The sequence below is a fragment of the Xiphias gladius genome, chromosome 22 (genome assembly GCF_016859285.1).
Source record: "Xiphias gladius isolate SHS-SW01 ecotype Sanya breed wild chromosome 22, ASM1685928v1, whole genome shotgun sequence".
NCBI lineage: Eukaryota > Metazoa > Chordata > Actinopteri > Istiophoriformes > Xiphiidae > Xiphias > Xiphias gladius.
Genome location: NC_053421.1, coordinates 1,492,112 through 1,515,854, shown reverse-complemented (window position 1 = coordinate 1,515,854; position 23,743 = coordinate 1,492,112). Strand labels below are relative to the sequence as shown.

At 38.6% G+C, this 23,743-nt stretch overlaps 1 protein-coding gene across 1 annotated transcript in view; it reads left to right on the top strand.

The window, feature by feature from the left end:
* Positions 1-14,846: 14,846 nt before the first annotated feature.
* LOC120784290 (TGF-beta receptor type-2-like) overlaps positions 14,847-23,743 on the top strand; it is a 43,311-nt gene continuing 34,414 nt past the window's right edge. Inside the window, exon 1 of the mRNA XM_040117966.1 lies at positions 14,847-15,083. Coding sequence (XP_039973900.1) covers positions 14,999-15,083 — 85 coding nt within the window. The 5' untranslated portion in view covers positions 14,847-14,998. The remainder of the gene's footprint in view (positions 15,084-23,743) is intronic.

Here is a 23,743-nt window from a genome sequence, read left to right as displayed (position 1 = left end):
CACCCACTGTGAGCCTCCACTAAAAATGTTAAACATTTCATGTCATGGTCCATTTTACCCTAGCAATGCAGCATTGCATTTGAAGAGACAATGCGAGCAAATTTAAAAAAGTTTCATTAACCAGCATTCAGCCAGGGTAGGAAATGTTAATCTATAAACCCAGTAAAAACTACCACAGTTACCAGCCAGCAGTCACTAATATTTACATTTGAAGGATAATGTAACTTACATTATTCAGAGTTTCTGCCACTTAAGTTTTAATGTCATCCAACCTGCATGTGCTACCATGTGACGTGACTTGGGGGTGTATTCACAGCATTTCCACAACATACCTTGAGAGCAGCCAATTCAAAATACTCGTCCTTGAACTACCATTTGAACTTTAATATGATCCTGATCACAACTTAGCCCTTTCAGATGGCAGTGTTATCTTTTTTGGGGTGCTCTCATTTTCCATGTGTTTTCCATGAATAGTCAACTGTTTTCCAGATTTTCAAGGTTTGCCAGGACACGTGGGAACCCTGCCTTTGTTTTTTAATGACTTCATGACCAAGAACGCTAGAAATCAAATTGAACACAATACAGTCCATTTCACTGTTGAATTGTATTTCTGATAGACTGTTAAGAAAAGAGTAATTTGGTTTAACAATGCTTTTTCCTCAACACTGCTGGGTGGAGGATACCACTGGGTGGGTGATGAATTAGGAGTGGATGTGAAGGGTACTTCCCAAAACATTTAAGATCTGCTGAGCGAGGATATAATGAAAGGGTCTTGAGTTTCCACTTGGCCAATGTGAAATGAATGAACTCTATATTCTTAATCAGAATGATTTCTTTCTGGACTCAAAACAGCACTGTGAACAATGGACAGAGAAGCAAAATATGGGATGAAAAGACAGAAAAACAGAGTAGCATCGTCAAATGTCAGCTGAAAGTAATAAGGGTCCATTGTTGGATGGTAATGAGCCTCTAATATTGTAATGTCTTACATAACATTACCTCTGATGCTTTTTCCATTCAGAATTCTGTATAAATCTGTATGTGGATGAGCTGTTGTCAACAACTTATCATGCATTAATTTCTTCCTGTTTGCCATGTTTTCTGATTATTAATGAACTGTATGATGCAACTCTAGCTTACCCTCAGTCGACAAGAAAACAGGTGGACATGCACACACTGGACGCATTTCAACACGCTGCAAACCGCTGCCTTCAATTAGTGGTGTGAATGCGTGTGTGTCCATGTGTGAGAGCTTGGGGTTTATGCACATGCCCGTTTCCGTAACCCCATGTGTCGAACTAATCACCTCAGTATGTGTAAATTAAAGAGTGACACAATTATGTGTGTGTGTGTGTGAATGTGTTTGGATAAATGGAGCCACTGGAGGAAATGCTGGTGGAGCTGTGGAGTCTTATTACAAGATACCCCCGAGTTAGAATAACAACATACAGAAATGAAGCTGAGGGTGTTCAGAAAGCAATTTGTATGTGTGAATATACACTGATCAGCTACAACATTAAAACCAGTTTTTAATGTTGTGTCTGAATGGTGTATATATACAGGATATATTTATTTAAATATTCATATATATATATACATATATTTATATATATATATATTTATTTATATATATATATATATATACATATATTTATATATGTTTATGTGTGTGTGTGTGTGTGTGTGTGTGTGTATGCAGAGCAGCGGTGCAAGTCTTAGCTTGACCAGCTAAAAACATCAAGACATAAATCAGAATGATACTGAAGTGGAAGAAACATCTCTCCGTGCATCTCAGAAGAACATTTTGACCCATAAAGGATCTGAGATTGCCTGTTTGCATCCATCTTGTAACTTAGTACCCACTTGAGGACACAGTAGACTACTGTCTCTGGAAGCTAGGTTGACTACCAGCCATTTTATCTATCGTGTCTGTCATTTTCATGGATGTGGCTGTGTCCTGTAGACAAAGACTGGGGCTTTTCAAGCGCACGGGGGAGCAGCACTTTGGACATTTGCACTTGTGGATTAAAGATAATCCTGGGATCTTTGAGGGGTGACTGGCTATAGCTAGCAACAGACAAGTGTGCAGCTCCATCTTTCTGAGATCAGTTACGATATTGCATGCATTATTATACACATGCGCTGGTATGCGTGGAAAGTGCACCTGCACATTAGAAAATTACTTCAACAGTCTTTTCTTCTCTAGCAGTAGCAAATAACACAATAATTGAAGTTGTTTTAATAATCACCTCGGTCGACATCTGTGACATCTTTTCCTTTCTATTAATCAGAGTGTAGGGTTCTCTATGCCAGATGTGCAGTACGTTTGAGAAGTTTAAGACAGCATATTGTTATACAAGTAGCCCAGGTCAGAGCATAGATTGTGTATTTAGCGAGGGGGCGAGAGAGGGAGAGCGGGTGTATGACAGTGAGACTGGCGACCAGAACAGAGTTTGCAGTGTAGTTTTGAAGGTAGCAGTGCAATGTATGTGCACTTTAGGAATTCAGTAAATAAATGACACAACTCCTCAAGACCATAGCCAAGTTCCTATGTCTTGCTTGCCATCTACTGATTTAAGTGAACGGGGGTTAGCCCTGAAGTCAGCCGACTTTGGCCCTGGAGCTGTGCACAGTGTCTCCCCGCAGCTTTCTGACTACAGTCAGGATGATGAGCCAAGAAAGGTTAACAATACTGAGGCAGGAAAATACAGGATTCTGGATTGTCACTGGAGTGGGACATTGTCAGTTAATGGTAAATATTTTGAAGATCACTGTACAAGTGATATTTTTCCCTTTATACTACACATTTGATATGTTTATCGTCAATTCAAAGGAATAATCTTAATATATCCTAATATATACATATATATATTATATTTAAAGGGTTTCTTATCGGTGCACATCTACAGGGGTTGTCCTCAAATCTAAAGTTTTCTTCTAATTATTTTGATATTTTTTATTTAGTTTTTAAAGCTCAACATTCATTTCAATAAAAGCTTATCTGATTTGAGAAAGCTTTTTTTCAATGACTTGTTTGTAACTAGTGTTGACACAGTTAATCTGGAGGTTCTCAAACCTTTTCTGTAAAAGTAAAAAAAAATGAACCAAGTACAGTTTTATCATCTAGTAACAATATAGGACAGTCAAGCAACAAAACATGCAAGCTAAAATGTATTGAAATAACATTGTCTACAACATGAAGTGGCTGCTTTTTTTCACATACATTTCTAATGAGTTAATGCTGTGCAAGTGAAAAACGCTTTACTGAACCAAGGTTCTCCAACTTTGCTGACAGTAAAGAGCAAGATAGAGTGAGTCATTTTTTGGTTTTGACTTTGTGTTTGCATAACCTGTTTTTCCTTTTTTCCATGTCATCTTATTCTTTACATGCTGTTTTGGTTTCAGAATAAATCTTTCTAACCTAACTACTGACCACCTTGCATTAATCAGAGAATTTTTTGTCTCACACTGTGGAGTTTACGACTACTGGGAGCACTATTGAGCAGTGTTCTTAAGAGTGGGTTGTAAAAATAAAATAAAGTTGTTGGGCTACTCTTGCAATATGACATTCCTGCCATTGGTTTCACGTTATTCTGCTGGTTAGGGTTAGCAGGTGAAGTAACATGCAATAAAATGCAGTAATGTGATAACAGAGGTGGAGTACAAGCTAGCAACAATGGATGTAGACAATGCACCATTTAAAGATATAAAACAAGCTTTGCAAATGTCTTATGAGGAAGGAAAACAGTTCAGTGAATCCGTTAGGCCTGAAGTATACACAGTGAATTTGGATGAGACATTTTGACATTGAATTTGGTTTGTTTACAAGAAAATTCCACAGTACACTTTTGAGGTCCACTCCACGTTTTTCACTCCTTGGTCCTGCACACCTCCTCTGAATTATGCCTACTTCCACAAGCATGAGAAGTACATTGATAAATCATTGATTGACAGAAAAGGAATTGCTAACAATTTTGGCAATCACTCATTTAAGTGATTTATTAAGCAAAAATGTCGAAGGTCTGCTGTCCAGCTTCCAGCTCAAATGTGATGATTTGCTGCTTTTTTTTTTTTTAAATTGACCTTATGCATTTCAAATAAGGAAGTGTTCCCACTCCATAATTGTGTCTTTTAACTTCCTAGGTCAAAAGTGGGACTGTTTTATGGTGTGTCGATTGACATGTGCTGCCTGTGGTCACCTATTGCATGAAATTTAGCAAATATCTGACCAGGCTTAGAACATAATGAACTTGGTTAAGGACTGCCAGAGGGGGAAGGAAAGGAGAGACTTGTGTCTTCCACAAACATCCATATTTAGCTTCATCGCGACTCTAACTTATATATTTTTTTTTACATTATGCAAAAAAAGTGATTACAAAACAAGTGTAGACAAGCACAGAGACACATAAACAGCCAAACCAGAATAGAGAGAATAAAAGGGAAGACAAATGTCAAAAAATACAGGTGACAAAAACAAATTATGGAGAACTATATGAATATGAATTTGAGCTTGTGGGAGGCAAAAACAGAGGTCCAATAAAAAAAATAGAAAGGAAAAAGCAACGCTGTCTTCAAAAGAGACCTGTAAAAAAAAACGTGTTGTCTGTTCAAGCAGCTTATTACCCATAGTTACATTTGAATGGGAGGAACCCTCTAACAGTCATAATAATTGTGACAAGACAAAGGAGGAAGAAGGTGAAGTTGTATATAGAGCGAGTCCATGTTAGGAGGAGGAGGTTGGTTGGATGAATGGGTAAACAAAACACAGGACTTTCATGCTGTTTTTTCCCCATGTGAAACTGCTGGTACACTCCTATGGGTTGTTTCCGAGGGTAGAGACAAGCAATCTACTGTATATGGTTGTTGGTTCATAATTTGCAGTGGAGACTCATTTGACTTATTATTAGTAACGCTATTACACTCAGTCCAGTTTTTTGACATGGACTTATCATTGTGTAACAAGCTAATTATTCCAAATTATATTATCAATAAAATATATATTAAATATTATATAGTTGGCTAAAAAGTTGTATTTTAATTCTTATTAAAAAGTTTCCAGACCAACAAAGCAAAAATCAGCACGTTTGTGGCAGCTGCAAATAGTGTTAATAACTTATCACCAGTAACCTGCATCATCATACTGATAACTTAAAGAGGTACTGCACACTTAAACACCAATAATGACCAGAAATTAAAAGACAAAACTGGAAATGGAACACATCACCTTGGGCTGTGGGACACATTTTTCTCAATATTTTCACATTTTGTAATACTAAATAATGAATGAATTACTTTCAAAGTACACATTAAATGATAATAAAAAATACCCATTAGTTTCATACGTATTTGCTTTTCATTCCTCATGGTATACTATGTAGTAATATGAACATGCAATCACGCCGTGGGAGGGAGGGTCATCGCCAGTGTTTGAAAAATGGAAATTTTTGTAATGACCAATCATTAAAAGCCTTCAAAATCTAAAAGAAAGTTAATTTTCTCCCCTAATCATCCATTTACTGTGACTCAGACTAGAAAAAGTGAATTGAAATTAGATGGATAAATGAATGTTTGCTCCTTTTAAATATTTGCCCAGGCTGAAGTGTTTTTCAGTGTGTCTGTGTCTGTGTGTGTGTGTGTGTGTGTGTGTGTGTGTGTGTGTGTATGTGTGTGTGTGTGTGTGTGTGTGTGTGTGTGTGTGTGTGTGTGTTATACCATCATGAGATTAGGTTTCTGTGTAAATTCTTGTCCACAGCTGTTGTCAACATTCCATACTGGAGTCTGCTGGACTTCCAAGAGCTGGCACAAACACATACACACACACAAACACTTACATGCACACGCACAAACACATACACACAATCACACGCGCACACACGCATGAACAACACACACACATGAATACACTCAAAAGCACACTTCTGAATCTTGCCACCATGCACACGTCAGTGTGTGCTTTGGCAGCCTTAGTTAAAGTAATACCACTGACACTATGATTTACCATGAATGTGTGTTACCTTATCGGCCAACAGTGAAGCACATATTATGTCCATATTTTATAAGGATCTACTGCTTAGACTGTGTCTTTGCATTAGCTGCTGACATACATGGTTCTGATAGAAGGGTGAGTAAGGCACTGTTTGTTGAGCAGGTCATCATGGTGACAAGTGATTACAGCCTATAGGAATGCAAGTGTGTTGATAATGAGAAAGAGAAAGAAAGTGGACAGATCTGACTCACTCAGTTGTTTCAGTGATGCGTGTGTGTTTGTGTTTTTGTGTGTGTGTTTGTTGGCAGTGGGTGTGTGGGTCACTGTGTATTTTGCGTAATGAATAGGGCGAATAGGGAGTTTACTTATGTGACACATGCATTACATTTCACTCCACAGGTTCACCAGACTGACATCAGTTGCATCAGTCTGTAGTAGTTGTTACGCAAACTAATCTATCACTTGATCCTTGAAATATCACTACATTGATTCTTTTTTTCTTTCCTTCTCCACTCTTTAAATAGCTGCTACCCCGGTTGTCAAAATGGGGAGGAGTTGTGGTCGTCTATAACTTGGCTGCCATGATTTTCTCATACAAACAAAGGCTTGTTCCTCCACCAAGGGGCCTGGTAGACCAGTTGCAGAAGTAGTTTCTGAACTTGTTTTGGTGTGGACAGCACTGGGTCAAGGCACCTGTGCTTTGGGGTGTTTCCAAAACCTAAACTGTTTGCTTTGGTTAAAACAAACCCTGGTGTGTTTGGGTTGGTCTGAAAACTGTAAAACAAACTCTGGTGTGTACCAAACAAGTGTACCCAGACAGCTTGAAAAGGAAGGTCTCAGTCTACTTCCAAGTGGACTCTTGTGTGGTTCATTTGTTGTGTGAAAACAAACGGACCAACCATAGGATTTTATGATAGTAGAATGAATTTGAGAATTTTGAGAATTTTTATAGGAAGTGATCTAAGCAATGTATATGTTTATGAAACTCATTTGGTAACTATGGTAACATATATGCGTGTCGGCAGATGAGTGCAGGATTTTCCCTGATCAATCAGACAGTTTGAACTGTGTACTGAGAAGAAGATGACAAAAAATGAATAGATTAAGGAGAAAATCCACCCCTAGAAATATAGTAGTCTTACGTGCATTTTCATTTAAATGTGGATCACTTCATTCACACACAGAAGTGATGTTACCTGTTCCCCGTTGGGTCAAAGTATAACTCTGAATTTGAACTTTAATAGCAAAATAAACGAAAAAGTTACAAAATCTGGAACTGTTCATGCTGAACTAAAAATTAAAACTTAGAACATAAGTAGTTCATTTTTAGTCCAAACGTTGGGCCAGTCAGACGAGACATCTCTATATGTCAAACATTGAAAATATAGCAAAACACCTTTGTGTAACATATATAAAGCCAAAAGAAATACATCATATTAAAGACAAATGAAAGAAATACACTCCCTGAGATGCAGTGGTTTCCAAGGCAACAAGGGTTAGTCAGTGGAGTTGCTGAGCTGATCTAGTGGTTTAACTCGAGTGTGGATGGAGCAGAGGTGGTCGATGATGACTTTTAGCTGTATTTCAAGGGAGTTTAAAAAAATATTGCATTAACTGTTGTAATTACAGCCATTTTTATACATAGTCCCTCATTTTCAGAAGCTCAAAATTAATTGGATAACATAATTATAAATATAATGATTATTTTAATACTTGGATGAAAATCCTTTGCAGACAATAACTGCTTGAAGTCTAAAACCCATGGACATCACCAAATGCTGAGTCTCCTCCCTTGAGATGCTTTGCCAGGCCTTTACTTCAGCCACCTTCAGTTGCTTCTTGATTGTGGGTCTTTCTGCCCTCAGTTTTGTCTCCAGTGAGTTAAAAGAATTTGGGTTGAAGTCAGGTGACTGACTTGGCCGTTGAAGAATATTCCATTTCTTTGCCTCAAGAAGCTCTTGGGTTGCTTTCGTAGTATGTTTTGGGTCATTCACCATCTGGACTGTGAAGCACAGTCCTATTAGATTTGCAGCATTTGGCTGAATCTGAGCAGATAGTATAGAACCTATACACTTCAGAATTCATCTTGCTATTTCTATCAGCAGTCATCATCAACACCAGTGACCCAGTTCCATTGGCAGCAATACATTCCAATACCATAACAATGCCTCCACCATGTTTGACAGATGATGTGGTGGCTTTGGATCATGAGCCATTCCTTTCCTTCTCCATGCTCTTCTCTTCCCATCATTCCCATCTTGCAAGTTAATTTTGGTTTCATCTGTTCAAAGAATCTTGTTCCAGAACTGGGCAGGCTTTTTTTTGTCAAAGTCTAATCTGGCCTTTCTGTTCTTGAGTGTTACCAGGGGTCTGCACCTTGTGGTAAACCCTCTGCATTTACATGCATGAAGGCATCTCTTGATTGTAGACTTTGACAATGGTGCGCCTACCTCCTCGAGAGTGTTCTTTGGCCAGATGTTGTGGAGGGGTTTCTCTTCACTAAGGAAAGAATTCTGCGATTATCCACTTTTGGTATTGCTGACCTCGCCAGTGCATTCCTTCTTTTTAATAATGTACCAAATTGTTGATTTGGCCACTCCTTTCTGCCATCTGTGTGATAGGTATGTTTTGTTATTTCAGCCTAATGATGGCCTCCTTCATTTGCATTGACACCTCTTTGGACTGGGTATTCAGAGTAGACATAAGCCACAAACAAATGCAAATTCAAAACTTGGAATCAATTCCAAAACTTCCAAAATACTACCAAAACAAGATTACTGAAGTACAAAAATAATAACATTTGAGCTCACTCAGTTTGGTATTGAGTTACAAACTGAAGCTAAACATCAAAATGGGCAAGCAGCTGTGAAGAAGGCATTAAATTTTACAATACTTAATTTGGTCATTTTATACTGTGCCATCATAGGACTTTTCATAAAAAAAATTGCTGAATAATATTAAATTTGATTACTGAATAGTTGAACAACAGATTAATGCTAATTTCAGACAAGTACTCTAAATGAGAAAATCACAGGGATGTCACTTTGGAATGTGTGTGGCAATTTATGACTGCATGGCTCTGAGAGAGAGAGGGGAAGACTGGGGGTGTTGTATGTTTTTGTATGTACATTATTTGAGCAATATTGAGATAGAGATAGAAAGAGAGAGAGGGAGAAAGCTGATCATTATATGTTTAATTCGTTTGACACTGTTATTATAATGTGAGAGAGGGGCACTTGGAGTCCAGGAAGTCCTCCCCCAAAGTTTTTTCAAACCCTTTATCTCTCAGTGGGCTGCACAAAGGGGAAAAACAAGCCCTTACTGCATGTGAGGTGAGGAAGCCAGTTGGTAAATCCTGAGGTGTCTGAACTTTTTTTCACCCACTGTTGACTTCCTAGTGGTATTAACAAAAGGTGATGTGACCTTACTACAGTTCCATTCATTTGATTTTGGTACAATACTATTCGCTAGTTTGCTGAGTCACAATCCCTTTAGATTGTTCTATCATCATCCTCCAAACTGAAGCTGATAATGAACCAGTTCAGAAACAGGTGTGGAGAAGGATGGCTCTCAGATCTTCTGCTGTTGTCCATTGAGGGGGGCGTCATCAACTGACGATAATTCTGAGAAATAAAAATGAGAAAAAGAGATGTTTGCAAAATAAATGTTTAAATGCAATTCCTTTCTAATAAAAAGGAATTGCATTGAATTGCGGATATAGCCTTTTTGCCAAACATGCATCGTTGTTCTTTGCTGATGGGGGCCCATCAAATGTATCAGGTGGCCTTCATCTTTTTTTGCCCCTGCCCCTCAGACAGCTTGAGTCCACCACTGGTACTTACTATATGTACTGTATAGTATGTGCAGCACTTACTCGCTAATCTGCTAGCGTGTTTACTGATATCCATCCACGGCTCGTTGTGGGAACTATTACAACGTTATGTTACAAAGATAACCATTGGCCGTGTTATTTTAAGAGTTTTCTTAAATACGAAGAAATGGTTACAGTTCACTGTGGCACAAAGGTTAATGATTACATTTGTTTTCTTTTTACCAAAATAGCATTGTGTCTTAGATGTGGTTTTTAAGAGAGATATCTCTCTGGTCAGTTTTTTGCTTGACAACCTACATATTAAAGAATTTGACAGAAGATTTTGTGATAGTGCAACAGTATGAAAGAAAATATATAGTAACTTGCACTTCTTAAGTGTGATTTTTAAAACAGTACAAACTTTAGCTAGCAAGTACATTACAGAAATGTAGGCTACTAATGCCTTGAGCTGCCTTCATTGGGCCATCAGCTTGCAGGTCGTAGTGGTCCCTTGAGGACCTTGCATTCAATGAGGAATTACTAAAGTTATTTGGGTGAAATCGCTTCCAGTTTTACCTCCAAATAAAGTGGTTTTTGTAATAAGTATAAACTGTTGATTATTTATTATAACCCGTCTGATTGTCTGACTGCTGGCATTTTCTAGCTTTGGCTTTAATTATTTAACTACATTTAAATTTAACTACAGTGGACTACATGGATAATTTTTGCAGCAGAGCCAGCCCCAAAACATGGTGTATCTGTTCATACGCATCCTTGGGCGAAAGAAGCAAAACAGATACTGCAATTAAAATATTCTTTTAATAGCTTGCTGAGCCTACATGACAATAAAAAGTCTATCCCATCTGTTTCCAAGTTTTCATTATTGTGAAATTCCCCTAGCAAAGACCGCTTTTATAGTCTAGAGAATTTCAGGATGTTAACCATCACCCATAGCAAGGACATGACAAACATGAACAACTTGTTATGACAGAGAACACTGCTGAGATTTAATGTAGTCAGTTGGCTATTAGTTATATTAACCCTGTATAGAACCCATTGGGCTTGTTAAAGATGTACAACTGCTAGTGTTGATAGTCGGAATTAATAATGAAGAAATTACACACACACCCATGCCTACGCAGACTGACACATCCTATACATGATTCGAGCTCCTCTTGCTCTTGGGAATCAATTTAGGAGCAACACCCACTTAATCTGAATCCCGAATACATCCCATAACTCAATCAATCCCATGATCTCAGTGAGCCCGTTATGATACACAGTTGGAAGCCTCAGGGAAAGAAATTGCCACATCATTTCAGATTCACTAACTGACCCCAGAGTTCTGATATAATGGTGCAGCATCCCCTCCATCAGCAGTTATTATATTATATATATAATATATATATTATTATATTATATTATATGAGTCAGCAGTCAGTGAGATTTATAGTGCTCTGTGAAGTATCATTTACCAATTTATGCATATTAGGAGATCCAGTGTGGTTGTCAGTGATAGCATTTTTTTTTTGGCTTAGACGTCAGCTGTACGTCCATGAGACTTGAACATATGTATGATGTATTTAGTGGCTTTTGTATACAGCAAATGGATTAAAGGCTTGACCAAAAACAGACAGAAAGTTTGCTGTTTGGGTCCCATGGAGCCTGGCTATTATAAATAAAACTATTAGAAAACTGCACTGTTTTTATTTAGCAGAGTGGAGAGAATTTCAATGAGACTTGGGTAAAATAATGAATTAGTAAACTATAGTAAACTATTTTTTGTATCATATGATATATCTTATACCTCTATGCCATAGAGTTGAGCAATTAAGTAAGGCACACTGTTGCACTGTAGTTTATTTTGATTCAGTCCCGCACACACACTGTCCTGCTGCACAATACTTACTAGATCACCAAACGTGGATTGAGCTGCAGCTAAAAATAGTCCTGCCCCCCCCAAAAATACAATTTCTTCCTGTTTGAGTAGTATTTACTAAAAACTAGGGTAAACATCTGTTTTAGGAAATTGTTTCTTAGATTTTTTTTAAAGCCCTTTTAAAAATGTAACTATATACAGTATTTGTGAGCAGTTTTAAAAGATTTTCATCTTCAGTAGGAACCAAAGGAAAGTCAAAACTATGTGAATGATGGACCACTGCATTTGTAGTTTGAGTCTTTTACAGGCTTTGTTTACAATACACCGTAATACAATAAACTATAATCGACAACAAACTGTCCGTTATAAATGTCCATAAGGTTTTTGAGCAGCACTTATTGAGTTCAATTTTGATTTGCCATGTAGTTATGTACACACAGAGGATTAAAATGGTCCGAATGATTATTTTGGGTGTTACAGCTGTGTTTACCTCCATTTTTATTCCCATGTAAGCAGTTCAGATGACAGAGCTTATGTTTACAAACCTGAATAATGTGCTGGTGGGTCAGTAATTACATTACCCATACTCATTACTAATGCTGTGGAGCAACAAATGTTCAAACCCACAGAACTTTATTTAAATTTCTAGTTGTGATCCCAATATTCACCAAATAGACAACAAATATTTTTGGTAGGGCTCTGTTGTAAAGCTGAAATTTTTTCAACCTCCGATCTTACCAATAAGTTTGGTGGGTATCATAACCAATAAATGGTCCTAGCTACACAAGGTAAGGCTTTTCAAAAAGCTGCACAATTTCCTGAGTTGTTATTAAATAATCCATAAGACACCAATGAGGAACTAACGGCAAATTCATGAATTGGTAGTAGTTAGTAATAGTAGTGAAAATGTCTGAATCATATAGATAAAATTACATGGTGGATAACAATTATTTACTTGAGAAAACACTATTTTAATACGAAAATAAGAGACAGTTGTAAACCCCAGAATTTCCCTTCAAGTCCTTACTTATTAAAAAAAGGATTCATATTTTAGACACGACAAAATCAATTCATCGGAGGTCCCAGGCTGTAAAACATATTCTACTACGGCTGTCATGTGGGACCCAAAAACAAACAGAGCTCTGATCCACTGGGCCCTGACCTTTGGCTGAAGGATCTGGACTCCAGAGGGCTGGTGACGAAAGTCGTTGACAGGGGCTGTGAGACTCTAGAGAGTGTGTGGCTCAGTTCCAGTGTTGGTAGTGGCATGTTCAGACCTGTTGCGTTATATGATGAAACAGACAGGCTCATCAGAGAGATAACGTTATTATCTCTCTGTCACTGGGCTCTGTTTCTGTGCTGCCATCAAAACACAGCTGTCAACGATGCCACTCATCAGTCAGCGAGCTCATCAATCACACACACATGCCAAGGCTGTGAGATAAATAAGTAAAAGTTTAATAACATAAAGGACCTCATTTCAAAGATTTCATAAAATGGGGCATATATTTAATAAGAATATAATACTACAGAGAATTATATAAGTGAACAGTCCAGTAGTAAATGTTACCTTTATCAAACACAATGTTACATTTTTGTTGAGCTTGTATTGAAGTGTTTCTTTTATTTTGTCCAACCTGGCATCTCCAAGAAATATATATTGTGAACAGGGCCATATACTGTAAAGTTTTAAAAATGCTGAGATAATGAGTCTAAGCCCCCCCAAAACAATCCTCCAACCTCCTAAACCCAAGAAAATTTTCACCTGACACCAAAAAGGAGGTCTCCAACATTAATTATTTTGAGTTTTGACATTTTATTTGGGCTTTTCTGTTTACTTCCATACTACCGGCATGGCTCTGTCGGTTGACCACTCTGTCCGGACTGAAAGACTCAACTACTGGATGGATTGCGATGAAATTTGGTTAAAATGTAATTTGGTTAATAATTTGATTTATGACCAAATGCCTCCAAATTCAATTCCTACCAGCCTCAGCTGCACTTTGTGTTTCGTGCTAATTAGCAAATGTTAGCATGCTAACATGCTAAATTGGTGAACATAGTAACTAATATACATGCTTAACATCAGCATGCTAACATTGTCATTGTTGATGTTGCCATGCAAGTGTTTGCATTTAGCTCAATGCACGAGCTGTGTCCTGAGTACTGTAGCCTCACAGAGTGGCTAGCAGGGCTGTAGGTCAGTCTTGTTTCTGCACACTGCCTGTAACAAAATTCAGGCAAAGAAAATATTGAATTCTTCCATCTTTATTTACTGGCCTAAAAAAAGTCCATTAAAAATATGCTTGACAGTAACAATCCAGCAATTAGCCTATAAAATACCCCAAATTTTTAATTTCAAGAATGTCCCTCCCCCTCTGGCTTGCTGAAACCCACAAACTCCCCCCAGAAATACAGAGCAAATGTCCTCATTGCTGTCAGTGTTTACTGCATAGCCCTGGCTGTGAAATGTATAAAGTTTGTAGTCTTTTTTTGGAAACTTTTCATTGTACTGTTATCAGTATACATCTTTAAAATATACCAGATATATTAAAAACAGATCCAAAACCTATCTTTGATAAGTGATTGGCTTGGGCGTTGTAGTCATTCTTGTATATTCTGAATCAAATTATGATGTATTCTAACGTGCATCTGAGGCGTTTTCTTCTGCTGTCTGGAATTCCGTAAGTGTAAGTCTACACTTACACTTGAAAATCAGTGGAGGTGCTGCGTATTTCAGAAATCTGGCTGCCAACATTTCATGGCCCTGAGTTTATGAAAATGTATACAGAGCTGTTTATTGTTCCGATTTCCACTATTTGGATAGGTAATGAGGCTACACACACAAGCGCGCGCGCGCTTACTTTTGTCACCCATGGGGAAATTGCGTAGACTTACTTTCAGTTCCTGGAGACTTACCTAATCGTAACCGCTGACCCAAACATCAGCTATTCCACAATTGGGGATACGGCTTTTGACCCCAACTGGACAAGCTGTACCGTATTAACTGGTATTTAGTCTGAAATTTGTCCCCAAAAGTAACCTAAGTCAAACCAAGACACACACACACACACACACACACACAGCGAGAGAGAGCGAGAGAGAGAGAGAGAGTTCTCCCTCCCTCCTCCGGTTTCCTGTCATAACAGAATGTGTGTGCATACGGATTGTATGTGTATGGATGGGTCAGCAGTGAGTCTCCAGCTGCTGAGCGGAGTGGAGCGCACAGCACCGCGAACACACCAAACCCGTTCCTCCACTGGACTCCCTTTTACTTTACCTTTAATCTGAATGACAGACTTTGGACAGAAGACACAGAAACATGGAGGGACGGGCTTGTTCGTTATCTTTACGAGGAACTTTATCTGTCTTTTTCTTCACCATGCTGCTAGAGCCCGGGACCCCCGGTGAGTTACGCATAAGCTAAACTTTAACAACACTCTGCCTGTTCACTGGCATGATCCCACTGCTGTCCTCACCAATGCCAGCCTCAGTGCATTTAAACCAGACTTAGACTCTGCAGTTTTAATGGGCTTGAGAGACATTCTTTCCAGCACGTTACGCATGGCTCTCCGGAGAGGCGAGAACAGCGAGGCGCAACAGGTGACTCATAGAGCGAGCTGAAACTCTGCTCGGCCGTGCTCCTTATTGTCGGGTACTCTTACATTAGCAAAATGTAGTGACTTGTTTCAAACAGCACGTGTGTTTCCACATAGGGTACATTAAAAAGATTTCTCCACTATGAGATGACTTTTCACTGCAAGAAAGGACATTCCAGTGTCCATGAAATCTGATCAGATCAGAGAATTTTGTGGCTTTATTGGTTGTTTGGTATTATAATAGCCTAACGTGTGGATGAGTAGAACAAGTTTTCTAACACTGAGTCTAAAAAGCTATATTTCTTGTGTGTCCTTCTAAAAGTGAAAACCAAACATTGATCTGAAGTGCAAAATAAATTACGTGTAACAACGTTAATCTTTTATTGGATCCTTACACTTGGGTTTCATCTGTTCTCCTACATCTTGCTCATCTTTTGTTGAACCTAACCTCTGAACTTGAAATTTGATTATGAACTAGTGACAAGGATGTTGAAAGATGTGGGCATGCTATTGGGTTGCATTGTGGAACCTTTTAGGATCAAGTCTTTTTGTTCCTGGACTCATAAGGACTAAAAGTCAAGACATTTCGACCTCTGCTTTGTTGGTTTTTGACCATTTTTTTCTTTAAATTGTCTCAGTCCCCCAACTTTATGGAAGTGCAATGCTAAATTGTGAGAATATCCTTTTAATCCTGGAAAAAGTCTCTTTATTTGATACTGTCTGTGTGTATCATTCGGTATATATTTGTTATCGGCTTATCCCAGGTATTTATAGAAGCTTCATGATGTTTCCACAGAGTGAAATATTCAGACCCAACACTTTATATTTTTATGGCTGCATCATTCCATCAAAGGGAAACATTCTACATGTATTGTGCAGCATTATATACACATTTCCCAAATATTTAGCCCAACATATTTGGTATCTTCGGAAGCATTGAGATCTAACAAATCGAACTGTGGGTTTAAACAATGTTTGGCTGTGCAGCATGACTTTTGTACTGAATGACCCAACTAGTTCCTCAGTTCCTACATGATCATAGTGTTTTTGGGATAATGTGTTTAAGCTTTCTCTTAAGTTATTTGCATGGACGTAGTCCTACTTTCCCTCCTGCACTGTCATCCCTTGTATTGTGGCCATTTTAATAGACTTGGCCACTTTCCATCTGTCATACAGACACCTCCCATTTCAGTAAACTTCCCCACGACAGGTGGGTAGATCAAACACAGCATTCAGATTTAAAAAAAAAGCAAACTTTTACCTTAGCTGTGAAAATTTATGTAACATGTTTTCCCTCTTCTCCTTCCCTTCTCTGTTCTTCTTCTTCTTCTTCTTCTTCTTCTCCCCTTCTCTCTGTTGTTTGTTCCTACCCTCCTCCCACAGTGGGGCCTATTTTGAACCTGGAAATCCCACATACCAGAAAGACTGTGTGGTCGTGCTGCATTGTATGTGTCACAAATAGACACACACAAACTGACACAGACATATGCACAAAAAGACATACAAACTTCCACCCACATGCCCCTTCTCCCCCAACCAATACACATTAACACACACACACACACACACACACTCCTTGCTATTGACTTCTCCAGAGCACCTCAGGCTGGAGGAAGCAACTCAGCACTCTACCAGTACCAGAGCAGCTTGACATTTTGGTTGTACAAACAGCAGGGCTGGACTCAGTTGTTTTTATCTTTTCTTTCTTTGTTTGCTTTCAATTGATGTTGATAACCATCCACTCGGCAGGCTGTCACAGGAAGGTTCCTTCATCCTTCCTTTCCAAGGAATCTTCATCGTGTCAGGGCAGAGGCCACCGTGTGCTTGTGCATTTCCATTTCCTTATGCTTAGCCAAGACAGTGCTGGAACAAAAGCTATTTTGAAGATGGCAATCAGAAATCAAGGGTGAAAAGGAAAGCAGTAGGAGAACTTTAACTTTGAATAGGTAAATACATTCCTTTTGACACAGAGGAATGGTCTTTTGGGCCATTCACTGACTTCATATCATATTTTTCTATTATATATTTGAAGTTACCTTAGATGTTGGTAAGTTAATGAGCCCTTCTTACTTTGTGAAGTGGTATGTGTGTGGGACCTGTGCAGTCCTGCCAAGCCCCGATTCTCTACTTCCTAGGGAAGAGAAGAGAGAGGGTCACTCACTTTAACCTCTCTGAAGTGTCTCCCTTTGATTTTTCACCATATTAGTCGACTTCCCCTAGCGCTCTCCCCTCTCGACTCGCTTTGCTGAATCGCCAGGTCAAAGAGAAAAAGGAGAGATGGAGGCGGAGGTGGCAGAGACAGAGGGGGAATCTGAGAAAGTTAAAGGACGAAGATAAAGACAGGAGGATTGAGAGGATTAGGTTCAAGATGGAGAGAGGTGGATTAAGATGGAGTTAGAGAAGTGGAGGGATAACTTTCAGGAGCAGAGGGAGAGAACCCAGCCTCCTGCTGTGGCAGTTATGTGGCCCTGTGCTGCCTCTTGCCAATTGTCTCCCCTCATTTCAGTGACCAAAAAGGAAAGGTTTCTTACTTTCAATTTTTATTTTCCATGCTGTATTACTCCAAAAAAGTGTCATCTATTTCAGGAGTTTTACAGGCTTAGATTTGGAGGAACCTTAGCTTCACATTGGGATCTATGCTTATTAAACCATCATACATGCAGGCACCTGGAAAGACATTTTAAAACGCAATCTACTGTTCAGAGCTTTGGAAAACTTTTCAAATCTTGATTTTTTTTTTTAGTGACACCATCCTATAGAAGGTCTACCTGATGTGTACATTTTTTTATTTTTCCATTCACATTTGAGTAGTTTGGAGCAGTCTTTCCTGTATATGGGTGATAAATTGCAGTCTAGTTTCCTGTCTGTCTCCCTGTCCACTGTGAGCTCACATCCTCAGTGGTTTGGAAAAAGAGGGAAAGGGAAGAGAAGAGGAGTGGGCAGGACATAGAGGGGGATATTTCAGCTGATGTGGAGACTCTGTGCTTAAATATGACACGGAGTCAGTGCTGATATGTAAAGTTTGAATTGGAATTTGCATTATTTGTATGTATTTGTGTTTCAGTAAGCAGATTTATGTTTATTTAGATTATGTTAGAGGATGGAACGACTAGAAAGAGAAAATGTCACAGCCTGAATATTTAAAATGCTTTGCCACCTTTAGGTTAAGATCATACAATATCCAAGGAATAGTTCCCCATTTTCAGAAAATACACTTATTCACTTTCTTGCTGTGAGTTAGATGATAACATTGATAACAATTTCATGTCTCATTAAATATAAACCTACACCCATTTTCTTTCAGGAAACAGCTTTTTTGTCATTTAGAGGATTTTATTGGAGCGTACTCTATCCTTATCTCTATCAAGACACTTGTCTTCATCTTCTCTGGTGCTAAAAAGTATTTATCAAGGTTATCCACTGGTCTGTATGCCAGACGGAAGCAGGTCACAGAAGCATGATTTCCCCCCTGCAGTAACAGGAGCACAAAGAAATCTCAGATTTCAATTACAGCCCCTTCAGGAGCCATCAAGAGTACAGTTAATGACAGTCCACACTTTCCCCCTCCACTTGGTGACTTGTGTTTTCATACTGTAATTCCTACACATCAACTAGCAGCAGGAAAAAGTGCAGCAATAATAAAAGAGAAAGTCAAAGTGCTTTAGCAGCTGGACTTTCATGCACAGTTACCCTGTGACTCTCTGCAACAGCATAATCTGATGGAACTTCTAGGTAAAGTAGAGTGTACAGCTGCAGTCTCTAACTAAGATCGACAGCACTGCTATTTTATCATAAATCCATGAACCCAGCTGATGCAAAAAAATTCACACCCCTTCTTCATTTGCATAAAACTTTTTTTCATAAAGTATCCTAAAACATTTACAGAACCACTGACATGCTAATTGATAGAATTTCTGAGGAGCCTGAAAAATCTGAATTCTGGGTCTGAAAGTAAAAATATATTAAAAGACTAGCTTTTCAAAAATTTTGGGAAATATACGTATTTGCTTTCTTTCTGTGAATGGTACAAGAGTATGCAACTTGCATGTCTGTGCAATAAGTGCAGAGTTGGAGTGATTAGCATAGCTTAGCATACAGACGAGACACACGGGGAATCAGATCTGGCTGTCTCTACAGTTTAAAAATAAAGACAGATAAAAAATTAAAGGAAAATCTACATAAAGTGTCGTAGTAAGGTGTTGGGCCAGAACATTCTTTGGAACTCTAGTGGAGGGATGGAACACCATTCTTGCAAAAGATATTCCCTCATTTGGTGTTTTGATAATGGCGGTGCAGAACGCTGTCTAACACATCAGTCCAAAATCTCCCATAGGTGTTCAACTGGAGTGAGATCTGGTGACTGTGAAGACCATAGCATATGATTCACATCATTTTCATACGCATTGACCCCTCGTGCACTATGAATGGGGACATTGTTATCCTGTTACTCCATTAATTTTTCATGTTTTTTTCTTTAATTTTTCACCTGTCTGTATTCATCTACATCTCTTAAGTTCACTACTAATAGTAAATTGTTGGATTTCATTTTTTAAATCTTTACACAAACAGAAACGTAAAAAAAAAAAAAAAAGGTCTCTTGGTGGTAGAACATGTTGTCTGACTCAATTTGTTCAGCAGAATCCATCCCTGTTTTCAGAAATCACTTGAAGACCTACGTTTTCTTAGCGTATATATTAACCTAACATGTTCTCTCTCTATTTTTCTCTCCTTTCTTTCTGTCTTTCTCTCTCTTGCTATGCACTTCTGTCTTCATGCACCTTAATGCAACTGCAACCTCGTGTCTCGTGTCAGGTAGAACATGGATTATTTATTCTCAAAGGCTTCTCCTGGGATTGCACCTCATTTGGACATCCTTTTGGACAAATTGCCTGATTAATATATGGACGTAAAAGTAACAATTTGAGGTTTTCCATGGAGTTACATGATAGAACTTTTTCTTGGTGAGCAGTTTAACCACTCCCTCAGTATTCTGTGCAGGTTGTCAGATATGGCCAATGAGCCCGTTAAGTACACAGTTATGCTATGTACACAACTCCAATGTGTAAGTGTGTACTCATACGACATATCTTTGGAAGCCTAAGATTCTCCTGATTTGCTTGATGCAAACAATTTTAAGATACAATCATAACAGCAGGTACAATCTAACTCTCTGTCAGACCAGCAACAAGAAAACAATTACAAAATAAACCTAACTCACCTATGAAGCCTCATAGTACTACAGTACAACAAAAACAGTATTTAGTCCAAAAATATTACTACATCAAAAAATACACACAGACCGCTGTTGCATCTTCTCAAATTACCAGGCAGACATGCTTGATTTTCCACGTAATTGCTGTCATAACTTGAGTTAGCATGTAAATATTAGCCATATCCTGGTATCAAAATGGTGGCTGCACTCTGACCTTACGCTTAACACCTCACTTGACCTAATAGGAGCTTCCATGTCATGTCCATGACCTTCAATAGTCAGTGGGTGTCCACTTTGAAAGTACATGCCTGCCCCTTTTCTTTCCTATAAAGACAGAGCCAGTCGGAACCAATTGTGCTGATGACTGCCGCTTTGTTTTGAAATTCTGAAAACTACGATATGCTGGTTCAGTTGGTAGCTTTATAGCCACAACAAAGAAGTTTGCCAGTAAGGAAACTACCTGCAAGCCAGTGGTGTCTGTGTCTGTGCGTCAATGGCAGAAAAGTGTGGTTTGGTTGTTTTGGAAAGTTTAGTAAAGAAAAAAATATATTGCTGTATATTTCATCATAAATAAGCTTTAGTTTGAATTATGAATATACATTTTGTAGATTCCCTCCCCCCATGTGTTCCCAAATGAGTCTGCTGACCTGTATAGGGGAGGGAGGTGTTTGTGAGTCTGTTTGTGAAGTTTTATTACCCCTTTGTTTCACTGTGTGTATGTGTGTGTTTTGAGGTGTTAACGCTGACTGGGGGATTTGTGCGTGTTTATGGTGGTGTGGACAAATTTTGGCTTGAAACCATCATTCTGAGGATATTTTGGCTGGTCCTCCCCACTGCAAGGGGCTGTTAGAGGGTTCAGACTTGGCTTTAGGGTTCAGATTAGAATCAGGTTTAGGTTATGGTCAGGGTAAGGGTATGGGGCTAGGGAATGCATTATGTCAATGATGGGTCCCCACGAATATATTAAAACAAGGCTGTATGTGTGTGTATGTGTGTGTCTTTCCTCCCCCTGTTTTTCATTGTGTTAAAAAGTAGAATACAGAACAGATGAAAAAGTTTTTCATTTTCTTTTCTTTTTTCTCTTTTTCAGTTTGTTTTTATCCAAGGTATGTGACCATGGTTACCAAGGGTCCTTTTGGAGTCTTCAAATGGCTGTTTTTGGAAAATGCCTAGACATACCCTTAGAAAAAAGTGTAAAATATTCTTTTTTTTTTTTCAACCTCCTTGTCACTAGTTCATAATCAAATTTCAAGTTCAGAGGTTGGGTTCAACAAAAGATGAGCAAGATGTAGGAGAATAGATGAAACCCAAGTGTAAGGATCCAATAAATTGTTATCAAATTTGAACTTGGATTAGCAAAGGCTTCATGCTGTTGTCCCATTGTGTCTTCCAGCAAATAAGTCCCAGCTACAGTCATCTGCAGGCAACTGTTTGCAAAGAAATATTCAGGCGGGAAATAAAAACCTTCTACTTCAGTGTGTTCAAACTTCTATTACTTGATGCCAGTAGCACTTAGAGTGATTCTGACTGTTGGGGAAAAAACTTGATGCATATACTACAAATGGTTCAACAACAGCTTTCAATTTATTGTGGGTAAGCCTTGAATAGGTGTTTTAGGCTAGTTTTAAGGAATGGGGTTAAATCATTAAAAAGGCACAATGGTACCAAGCCTAGCAACTTCACTGTGTTGAAAATGACTCTGAGAAGTCACTGCACCCAGCTTTTGCTCACCAAGAAATAGTTACAACATTTACCCTGCCCAAAGCCGCTAACTGTGGTGAACATTAGATGTAGTGTAGGCATTATTCAGTTAGGATTACTTTTTCCCCCGTACTCCAACTGAGTAAAAAGATATTTTTCTTCTCATCTCATACTTGGAGAAAGCAATTCCTAATATGTTGAACTATACCTTTAACAGACAGTAAAGACGTGTGTTATAAGTGTGTAAATAAATGGAGGCTAAATATACCTAGAAAACATAGCCTGGGTTCAAAGACTTAAATAGAGGTTATCCTTTACCAGCAAAAACTGAACTACAGTTAATGAGCCTCTTAATGTCGAATCAGTATTGCACAGTAAAGATTATTCAACACCATAAAGGACTTACTGAGTTCACTAGCTGCAAGAATGTAACTCTACCCATGTTACTTTCATTCAGTCTCTGTGGCACCTTGCTGCACCAAATCAAAAGGTTATATTTGTTTCGGTGGTTCTGTGTGGGTTTAGGCACTGTGCTAATTCACACTTTCTGCCCAAAACTAGACTCAGAGCGACTGAATGGGTTTTGAAAGTGTATTATAGTAACTGTTCCTGTTAAATGAATATCCCGGCCTGCACAGACTTTAAACAGGTGTCACACAAAAACACACACCCAGATAAGCACATGTTATAGCTGAGAGTTCTTATAGGAGAACTGATGGAGTTTGATGAAACTGCAGGAGGGTAATGAGAATTAATGCGTGTTAAACCTTAAGTCCTCCTCTGGTCGAGCTTTACAGTTCAGGTCTGCAGGCGTGCTGCCATGTCAGTTGATTTAACGATAGCACAGACTGCACTGCATGCAGTTGTTTTGTCTATGTCCTGGATTTCAGACATGCGAGGGCTGTTGTTGTTGTTGTTTGCAAGAGAGAGGCCCCTTTCATCATGGTGAAGTAGCTATCTATCATATCAGACATCCTCTCTCTTTACTCAATCTGTAAAGAAGTCTCTTAAGTCCAAAGATGTCTGAGTAAGTACTTTACCTGCATCTCTGAGCCAGATATTTACAGTATCTGAACAGTTTACATTGAACAGTTTCACACTGATGACAATAACTAAAGGGGTCATCTGCGTAGAATTTACAGTAGTAAAATTTATACTGTACAGTTGACAATAACCTACCTGAGTAAGTTCAGTCAATTGAAGTCTTGCTTGTGCTACTGTCAGTTGCCTCATTTATTCTTCACAATCACATGCACATTCCCCAGCTGTTTGGCAACCTGACCAGTAACATCCATTTGTATTTATGCAAGTGTACAGTTCAGTCATTGTAACCTGACACTTTTCACTATAAGGGTGCTTTCAGACTGTAAGTGGTTGCCGCCAGGTAATGTAATTGTTCTGTATTTTTAAATGGCAGCAGCAGGGTGCAAATTGTGCCAACTACTTCACATCTGTTCCTACTACCAGCCTGTATCATACACAACTGGCTGCTGCTATACATCTACTATAATTTCATGCTTTAGCTAAAATGAACTGTTTGCAATTTGAAATAGAG